Consider the following 10,431-nt stretch of genomic DNA (forward strand, 5'->3'; position numbering starts at 1 on the left):
GTCCACCTTTGCAACCAATGTGACAACTTCATGAGGACAGCATTGATGGAAGTGATGGTTTAGATGGGTCTGCAGGTTCCAGAGGTTTTGTTCATTGTCATCTCATTCAGAGCAGATTGAGAAGATATGAAAATAAATTGCTGGCACATTTTCTACACTAGAGCTCCTTAGTGGAGTTGCACTGGTTTTAGCAGTCATGAGAAATTTTAGAAAGAAAAAACTAATATAACCAGGCCCTAATTGTAGATTCCCAGCAAGAAAAGGATGGCCAGGAGAGAGGAGTATGGGAGAGCAGTGGTTACAGTAATAGGATTACATAGGACCTGATTGGCATGTGCAGGGCTCAACAATTAGGGCAATCTACTCACCTGTGGTGAGTAGATTTTAGCCCGGCATGGCACCACAGCGTGATCAGTGCATGTGCAGCACGATCTCCGCATGAGCAGCATGCCAAACGGTGCGGCTGGCGAACAGGGCTTGCCGCCGCTTGTCAAGCCCTGGTCATGTGTACTCATCTTGAGGTCCTGTTTGCTGCTATTTGTCAGTCAGCTGAGAAATGTGTATATTCCTTTTCCTGTCTTGACAAGAGAAACCTATGCTTAGCAGAAAAACTGGGTGGCATAATTCCAAGTATGGGTTCATAGAGATGCGTTGGTTCTGCTGAAGTTGCCTAAGGCCTTGTCTATACTTACCCAGAAATCAGCACCCTGGAGATTGATCTTCTGGGGGTTGATTTGGTGAGTCTAGTAAAGACCTGCTAAATTGACCACAGATGGCAACCCCGATACTTCACGGGTTGTGGGGAGTAAAGGAAGTCCCCCAATGGGGATGCCACAGAAATTCAACTTAAGGTACATTGACTTCAGCTATGCTGGAGTTGTGTATCCTAAGTGGACTTTCTCCCCCAGTGTAGACCTGGCCTAAGGATAGATCTACACTACCACTTAATTCAATCTAACTTACATTGCTCATGAGTGTGAAAAAGACCCTTTTGTTCATCCCAAACGACACACGTTTCACACTATGCACATTGGTGCTTTGACACGAGGAGACACTCCCATCAGTTGTGAGGAAGTAAGCATTGACTTGTTCCACCAATAGAGAAAAGAATAAAATGTATAGTTTGATACATTTAGCCAACTGCTGTTCTGTATTTAATCCTTGAATGTGTGGTAGAAAAAAACTGACTGGAAGTAGCCTGGTATCTTGTCTTGGGTGTTATACTCTTTAGCCTGGTCTTCAGTCATCAATAATTATTAGTGAAGCTAAAGTATCCCTCACACCATTAGAGAATCGGGCACTGTTCCATCTGTTGTAACAAATTTCCTTAATCTCAGTTAAAAGTAATGAAAGGATCGACCTTTTATTGAACAATGTTCTCCTTTATTTGAGTGTATTTACTGTTCTATTTGTATCTTATTTCTGAAGTTGTGGCAGTGTTTTCTCAACTGAGAGAAGGGATGCTGAATATTGTACCAATAAGGCATTTTCTATCTGCTTATGAAGGAGAGAATATTTTAACTTTTAAAATAGCATTCTCTTTCTCCAATATAATCTTATCCATTTACATAGGACTAATAGTAGTATAGAAGATAACACTAAATAATTACATGGAAAGTTATTGCACTTAGATGCTGGGCTGTTAACTGATAGGTGCCTTGTTCCGAGATGGTGCTTAATTACTAGTTAGTTTGACTCAAAGCTAGATGCTGTAGTAATACTTAATTGTGACTGATTCATTTGGCTCTAATACTGTATGTGGCTATTATAATTCAGCTATGTCATTAATCTGATTGAATGCCATCCAGACATTAGAATTGTATGAAAGGAAGGTAGCTGACATGAAGCAAAAACACTAACCTCTGCATTAGACTATAAACTAACCATTAGGACAACTAATACTGAAATTGAATTGCTTCATAGAAAGTTAGTTTCCAAGCATAATATTAATTAGCCATAAGCCCGATGAGTATCAAGAATTAATTAAAACTTTTCAGTGGCATGTGTGGGTTTTAAATATTATCATTATTGTTCCAGTATTTTTAGTTCTTATGCTAATTGCTTTTTAGGAGACATGAATGGAATAATCTCCAGTAGCGAAGTGAAGTACAAACAATTTACTGCAACATTAAGAACTATTGCTTGGCATCCTCCTACACAGTTTTCACTTCTAACATTTATTTGTGGTTTCTGTTAACTCCTTAGTACATGGATTACAAATCAAAAGAATATGGTCAAGGTTTACGGGTCCAGACTTTATCTGTAGTATTTATTTTAACAAAGTTAAGATAAGCAAAAGGGAATATAGCTACAATATCATCAGAGATTTTTTAAAAAATATATTTAAAAATGCTAGCTGGAGTTCCTGATTATTTTTGTCATATAAAGAAAATGCCTGAAACAGACTAATTATTTAGTACATAAAACAGTGACTGATTAGCAAACATCATGACTAAGCTATGAATTAGAACTGGAAGATAATTCATAATTAAAATCAGCATTTGGCTGTCTCAAACATCATGGCCTTCTGAGTATGAGAGCAGACAAGCAGCTGGTTTATAGTAAGACATGTGTGCTCAGGCTGCCCAGCTCTCAACCTATGTTACTTTCCATCTTGTAAAGAGAGGAATCTGCAGATGTAAAATCAAAATATTACTTTGACTTACTTTTTTGGAGACACTTATATTTTCTTAATCAGTGTCTGCTTGATGGAGAAGCAGTTTGGTTTTGGATTTTTGAGACCAAGCGCCTCAAACAAAGTGTGACTGTGGGATTTTTTTTTTCTAATGCCCTAGAGTCAGTGAGAGTGAGAGAGAGAATTTCTTTTGTATATGTATGTTCCATGTAACTGTAAAGACAGAACACAGACACTACTGCAGCTAAATACTCCAGGATAAAAGATGGGATTTGTGTTTAATATGGTGATAGTCCAGTGAAACCACTACATTGCCATTACATGGAATGTTTAATCCATTCCATTGCCAACACATTCAAAAGCATTAAGTCCTGATTCGGCGAGGTACCTATGCACAATGTGTAGTTTTAAACAAAAATCTTCCACTGAAGTCTGCGAAAGGTTGGCACCTGCTGAATTCAAGTAAATGATTGGTATTAGAAGTGGGGTTAAAAAGGTAATCACTGCAAATGTTATTTAAAGATACAGTTGATTTTTCTCTCCCTCTTTTATTGTTTTTAAATAGTGCTGGCCCTAAAGGCGATAACATTTATGAATGGAGATCAACTATACTTGGACCCCCAGGGTCTGTGTATGAAGGAGGTGTTTTTTTCCTGGATATCACATTTTCATCGGATTATCCATTCAAGCCACCAAAGGTAAGGATAAGGTTTTATTTATAGCAACCAAGATTTTTTTTAAAAGTTGAGTGATTTTTTTTTTTATTTTCACATGGTGAGTGCTCAGCTTTTTCTGAAAATCAGGCCCCCGTAAGATGTCCTAAAAATGCTTCAAACTCACATTTGAAAATCTTAGCAAGCATTTTCAAGAAGTATGTCTACTTTATAATCCATACTATTTCCCCGCTTCTGCCAACTTTCTTAGTGATGAATTGAGTAACAATTTTGAAGTACTTGGTCAGGAGTAACAGATGAAAAATAAATTCCAATGAAAGAAAGCTTCTCTTTACACAAAGGTGTCTTTTAGCAATAAGAAAAAGGAAAGAGTATTAGAGCTGAACACATTCAACTAAAATGTAACATTATATCCACCAGTTGGCTAAGAATCCTATGACAGTGTCTATTACAAAATAACAGTGTATCTGAAAAATTGATTAGATCGGCACTCGGTATCATTTTTAAGAAACAGCATATTAAACACACATGCACTTCAAAATAAACTGAAGCATAAGCTGAAAATTTCATGGGCTTGCTCTCAGAATGCTATGAAAATTTATGCCAATATAAGTTATTTGTTCAGAAATCAAAATTAACTAACAGATATTGAGGATTAGGAATTCAAAACCCTTTATAAAGCCAAACGTGGAGTTTCATAAATTTGTCAGTATTACCAGAAAGGACACTGTTAACATTTCCAACACTCTGCCACCCTATATTTTCTGCAGTCTGTGGATGCTTTGGCCACTTCTGTTGTTACAGTCATTAATATAAGAATGGCCCTGCCTGGTCAGATCAATAGTCCTTCTAGCCCAATATCCTGTTTTTTAACAATGGCAATGCCAGATGTTTAAAGGGAATGAACAGAACATGACAATCATCAAAGGATCCATTCCATGGCATCCAGTCCCAGCATTTAGCAGTCAAAGGCTTAGAACACCCATATCATGGGGTTAAATCGCTGATTATCTTGGGTAATAACTATTGATGGGACCTCTCTTTCATGAACTTGCTAAATGTTTTTAATTCAGTTATACTTTATCCCTTTAAAAAGTCCCCTGAAAATCTTGTGTTATGTGAAGGGGTGAATGACACATCCTTATTCATATCCTCCACACCATTCATTAGTTTATAACCTTCTATCATGTTCACCCGTAGACACCTTTTTCTGAGATGAATAGTCCCAGTCTTTAAAATGTTTCCTCATATGGAATCTGTTCTTTACCCTTAATTTTTGTTGCCCTTCTCTGTATCTCTTTCTTTGCTAACATTTCTTTTTTGAGATGGAGTACTCAGAACTGCACACACTATGTAAGGTGAGGGTGTACCATTTATGTAGTGGCATTATGATATTTACTGTCTTATTACCTATCCTTTGTGTAATGGTCTCTAACATTCTACTGCTTTTTTGACTGCCACTGCACACTGAAGTGTCTTGTTTTATTTATTTTAGCTGCTCAGGGCATTACAACGTAAAAATTAATGCATTTTCAGACTTCCAGAAAGCATAACACACAATGTTTTTTCATGTAACTGATGAGTTTTGACATAATATTTTATGTTTGCATGAAATGATGAGTTTTGACATAATATTTTTAATGCCACATTATGATTAAACTATTACGAGAAGACTTACCCAGCGTTGGCAGGGGGTTGGTGGTCTGGGGGATGCAAGAGTCAGAGCAGGGCCTTGAGGATATGGAAGGTGCAGGAATAGGGAGGAGTGTTCAGGAGGAACTCAGGGCAGGAAGTGCGGGTACAGGAATCAGAGAAGGGGATTGTGAGGAGGGGAAACTCAGGGAAGGAGTCTCCCCTCCTCCATCTGGCAGGGGCCTCTTCTTTCCACCACTGCATCCAGCAGAGCCTTCCCCCACCCTGATGGACCTTTTTTCTCTCCTCCTTCCCCCTTCCCCCTTCCAGCAAGGGCCTTTTTTCTCCCCTACTCCATCCGACAGAGGCCTTTTTTCCCTCTCCTCCCCTCCCCCCATGTGGGAGGGGCCTTTTTTCTCCCTTTCTCCCCAGTCTGGTGCTGCAGCCAAGGGCTGCGAGGGTGGTGAGGGGAGGAGGGGTTGTGTCAGGGCTGGTGATGAGGCTGCCTCCAGTGGTCTCTTTGCAGTATAGCATCCCTTTGAACAGCTCATTCCCTTTCCATATAATGGAAAACAGTCCCATTCCAGGCACTTCATTTTCCTGGCACAACCAAACCCTGACCTTGTGTAAGTTAGGAAAAGAGGAAGCTGCATACCAAATTTGGTGATCTTAACTCTTACTGCTTAGGAGGAGTTCTTGAACAAACGGACTCACAGAAAGACAGACATGCACGTTTCTAAAATAAATAGATAGATATGAATTGGGTGACTTTCCTCAAACATTCAGATTTCTCTTCCAGAGTATAAATGAAAATGGATGTTTTATACATCTCTGCCATAAATTGTGCCTTCTGCAAATAATGCATTGAAATATTTCTCTCATACTTTGTTTATGCACAGAAACAATTTCCATGCTATATAAATAGTTATCTGAAATCAATTAAAACAGAAGGATGGTGATACTTACTGCACTAGAAATGTTTATAAGTATAGTAATGCTTGCCTAATGGGGATGTGATGAGGATTTAGTTTGTAAAATGCTTTGAAGATGACAGTAGCAATAAATTCCCCAAAAAGCAAATTTAAAAGGCTATTAGGTACTGAAAAGTAAGGAAAAGAGAAAAAGATTGCACATGCAAGTCAATCCCTGTCCATTTGTTCATATGCAATGCAATAATTGTTATACTTCTTGCTGATAATTAAACTGTTACTCAAACACAATATAATATTTATACAGAGTATACACTGTATTTGTAAGACTATGTATGACTGTGTGTTTGGCCAAAAGTCTATATAAAAGTGATTTACCTACCAGATGTGCAGTGAATGAGGTCAAGGATCCTACAGGGTTACAATGAATGAAGCAAAATGCATTTTACAAAATATGCAGTGAACCTGATAGATCTCTGCAGAAGTTATCCTTCTTTCAGAGTGCACCCTTCAAAACTTCTGCTATCCAAAGAGTAGGAAAAAGCTATTCATAGGTAGCATGTAATGATTTTTGTCTGTAACTTTAGGTTACTTTCCGTACCAGAATCTATCACTGCAACATCAACAGTCAGGGAGTCATCTGTCTGGATATTCTGAAAGACAACTGGAGCCCTGCTTTGACTATTTCAAAGGTTTTGCTGTCTATTTGTTCTCTCTTGACAGATTGCAACCCTGGTAAGCAAATACTAATTTACCAACCATGAACTCCTGCTCATTTTGCTGCAAAGTGATTCATTAACCCCTCTTTTATTTAATTCCATCTCAATATGTATCATGGCAAGATTTCTCACCACAATATATTTTCTAGTTTTTGAGCAGTCAGCACCACATCAACAAATAAATCCAGCGCTCCTGTATGGTTCTTTTCATTCATCCCTAATGAGAGTAATTAGCATTATCCCATTTTACAGAAGGCAGAAAAGGATATTCCTCCTCCGTTGACTTGACTCGCCCCAAGCACAGGTGACAGTTAATGGCCAATCCAGAAACAGAACCCAGATCTCCTCACTCCCAGTCCATGGCCTTATCCACTGGACCATTATATGAAAAAAACAACTTCCTATCCTGCCTCTTTAAATATATTTTGCGTTAAAAAAATATGAATTTTCAGTTTAAGAGGCAACTGTTTCAAAAAACTCCAGGAAAATGGACTAACGTCCAATCCTGTTTTCTGTTACACCAATGTAAATCTGGAATAAATCAATAGATTTATTCTGGGTTTGGTGCAGAGCTTTATCATGAAAGTACCTTGAATTCGTTAGTATGCACTACGCTCTGAATCTAGCACTTTGCATTCATGAAAATGCTGTAAATTAGCATGCACAATTATTATATGAAACGTCTTAGTTTCATGTTTGTTCATTTGAAGCTACATTCTGATGTTTCCATATACATGGGGAGGAGGGAAGGGAGAAAGAAGGTGAAATGCAGGTGGTGTATCCTGTTTGTTTTAAACAAACAAAATTTCATCTCCTCTGTTTTTTCTTCTTTTTTATTTCAAGGTTGTTAAAGGGGTTGAATGGGGAATAAGCTGAACAGGACAGGGAGCCACAGCAGAAATGTAGTGAGACTGAAAGAGCCGTAGTCCACTCCACTGTAACCTCATTGTTCCCCCAGCCATCAACCTTCCAGGGAGGGCATGCTACACCATACAGTTTGAAAAACAGCTGAATAGTGTCCAGGCTTAGTAACTTTATTTTCAGAAAAACATGGACTCATCTGGAGATTTTTCAGTTGCAATAAACAAATTGGAATATCTGTGTATGAAGAGAGACAGCGAGAGACGGCTTGAGACAAAGTTGAAATAGTGCACTTTTAGCAAGTTTAACTGTTTTGAATACTGTATTTTGCTGTTTTCGAAGAGTTTCCCTATCCATGTTTGGAAGTTCCACTAGACTTGATAAAATTTCTCAGAAGCAAAAAGATTTAAGTGTGTACCTGCTGTATTTTTTAGTTAATCTATGCTCCTCTGGTCTCTTCTGACCAAGGACCATCAGGATTAATTTAAAGACTAGTCTACACTGCAAAAAATCAAAACTAAAAACCTTAGAAAACTGCAGCAGCTTGTCTCAGCAACTGGAACAACTGACTCAGGGTCATGCACTGGAGCTAAAAATAGCAGTGTAGATCTTGCAGGTTTCAGAGCCCAGGCTCCAAATAGGAGCATTAACGTTACTATTTTTAGCCCGGAAGTGCGAGCCTGTGACTCACTACAGGGGGCTTTTTTTTGCAGTGTTTGCGTATTCTAAGGGGGATCTGTGAGGAGGTTCTTTATAGGCTTCCAGCTGAAGCAATAGTGTCTGGTGCGAGTGTATGAAAATTGAGGTGACTATGTGGTATTTAATATGCTTGGAAGTAACCAACTGTTCTTTTGAGGGGATAATGAGGAAATCTTTCACCTGTCATGACTTTTTTACCTCTAACTGGCTATGTGTTAATTTGCATAGGAGTAATTTGACCCCATGTAACTTGTTAAGGGTTATATCTTTTTCAAGTTTAATATTTTAAAAATGTGAAAATATTATGTGTGTTGCTTAATATCAAATGGTTCACAATACAAATGGCTGTTTCTAGTTTTACACAACTCTCCACCTGTAGGGGGTCTTACAGATTGTCAGCTAAAATGAAAAGCTATGAAATTCTAATACAGATGTCTGTCTGTCTTTGAAATAAACAGCATGTTGGCTTCTGTAGATGATCAAAACAGATTTAAATTGTTCCTATTCATTTTGGTTCAGGTATTTATTCTTGAACATATCTTGTGTGTCAAGCCCTCTTCTACAAAGCTAGCCTAGCCTAGCATTTTCTGGCCTAGCAAGAAGATGTATTGGGAAGCAAAATATTTTTTAAAAATATTGCCTTCTTTAGTAGGATGATTTCTCATGTTATTTTTCTTCCCCTTCTTCCTCTCGTTTTACCCCAAACCATTACAGCTGATCCTCTGGTCGGAAGCATAGCCACTCAGTACCTGACCAACAGAGCAGAACATGACAGGATAGCCAGACAGTGGACCAAGAGATATGCAACATAAATGACATAAACTACTTGTGCTCTGTGAAGGTGCAGGAGGCAACTTTACAGTGTGCAACAAATCTTTATAGCCTTTACAATACGGACTTCTGTGTATATGTTATACTGATTCTACTCTCTGCTTTTATCCTTTTGAAGACTGGGATACTGCCCCCTAAAAAAGGTAAATGCTATCAGGAGTAGAATTTTGTAGCTGTAGATTAGTTATGTTTAAAAAGCCTACTTGCAAGTCTTGCTTCTTTGGGATATCAAAATGTATTTTGTGATGTACTAAGGATACTGTTCCTGAAGTCAACCAAATATTATAGTGCATTTTAGCCTAATTCATTATCTGTATGAAGTTATTAAAGGTAGCTGTAGATTACTAGGAATTATGTCATTTGTATTAAACCCAGATCTATTTCCAATATGTGGTACATGCTGTTGTGAAAACTGTTTTAACTTTTACCTTTGTCAGTTTGTAATGAAAGGATTTCCTTTTCCCCTTTGTAGCTCAGAGAGCACCCAGTGTATCATCTCAAACACAATAAACATGTTCCCTAAGGAGAAGTTTCCTTGTTTTCCTAATTTAAATTAGTATTTGAGTGAATTGATATATAGTAGTGATGCAACACTATTGTATCAGGTCCTAATGGATCTCTGGTAAATGAATATACACAAGCTAAGGCTTGCTATTAAATATTTAATGTATACTTGTGGATTGTTTAAAAGTAAAATTTTTCCTCTGGATTTTTTTAAAAAACCAATTACTCTTTTAAAATTACCTAGGTTTTTTGTTTATTTTGGTATTTTTCAGTTAAAATGAGAGCATTCAGTGAGAGGTTGCAATGGCAGTTATTGTGGTTAAATGATATGGGCCCGATCCTGAATCCTTAAGTCAACACGAGTTTTCCATTAATTTGTTCAACTGGAGCAGGGCCAGGCTTTCAATAGCTTGAGGCTTTGAGTCAAGAAGAAGACTCACCCATCCAGAGAACTGCAGTTGTTCATTGAAAAGAGTCTTCCAAAGCATGATTGGAGGCTTTGTCAGCTCTGAGCAAGAAAGTGTTAAGAGATTTAACCTGAGATTATGTTATGATAAAAGAGATTGGAAACAGTTGTGGAGACATGCACTATTTTAGGTGAAACTAAAAATTAGAAAAGACTTTTAGACTCCCCTCCTCCCATGAAATTTTGTGTGTAACAAATATGTGTATTCTGTACATTATGAAAAGTACAGTCACTAATTTTCTCGTTAAGGTGTTGATAACTATAGTGATGACACTTCAGTAATAGCAGATATAACTGAAGGGTTATTGATCCTTTTAAAATAATTTGCTGCTCTTCCATTATTAAGAAGTTCTGTACATTAAATATATAGAGAGCAGAATTTCAATATTTTAATATCTAAGCAGCACAATTGAAAGATATCTAAAGTTAAGTATGACTTATAAATCATTGTTCTCGGTTCAGCTGGCCTTTAGCATGTGTC

At 37.6% G+C, this 10,431-nt stretch overlaps 1 protein-coding gene across 4 annotated transcripts in view; it reads left to right on the top strand.

Annotated features, from left to right (window-relative positions):
- UBE2E3 (ubiquitin conjugating enzyme E2 E3) overlaps positions 1-9,509 on the top strand; it is a 105,029-nt gene extending 95,520 nt beyond the window's left edge. For all 4 annotated transcript variants that reach the window (XM_006121691.5, XM_006121690.3, XM_006121689.3 and 1 more), the window contains exons 4-6: positions 3,201-3,333; positions 6,458-6,605; positions 8,864-9,509. In XM_006121691.5, the coding sequence (XP_006121753.1) occupies positions 3,201-3,333; positions 6,458-6,605; positions 8,864-8,961 (379 nt within the window). In that variant the 3' untranslated portion in view covers positions 8,962-9,509. The remainder of the gene's footprint in view (positions 1-3,200; positions 3,334-6,457; positions 6,606-8,863) is intronic.
- The last annotated feature ends 922 nt before the right edge of the window (positions 9,510-10,431 follow it).

Source organism: Pelodiscus sinensis, chromosome 7 (genome assembly GCF_052426305.1).
Source record: "Pelodiscus sinensis isolate ZL-2025 chromosome 7, ASM5242630v1, whole genome shotgun sequence".
Taxonomy (NCBI): domain Eukaryota; kingdom Metazoa; phylum Chordata; order Testudines; family Trionychidae; genus Pelodiscus; species Pelodiscus sinensis.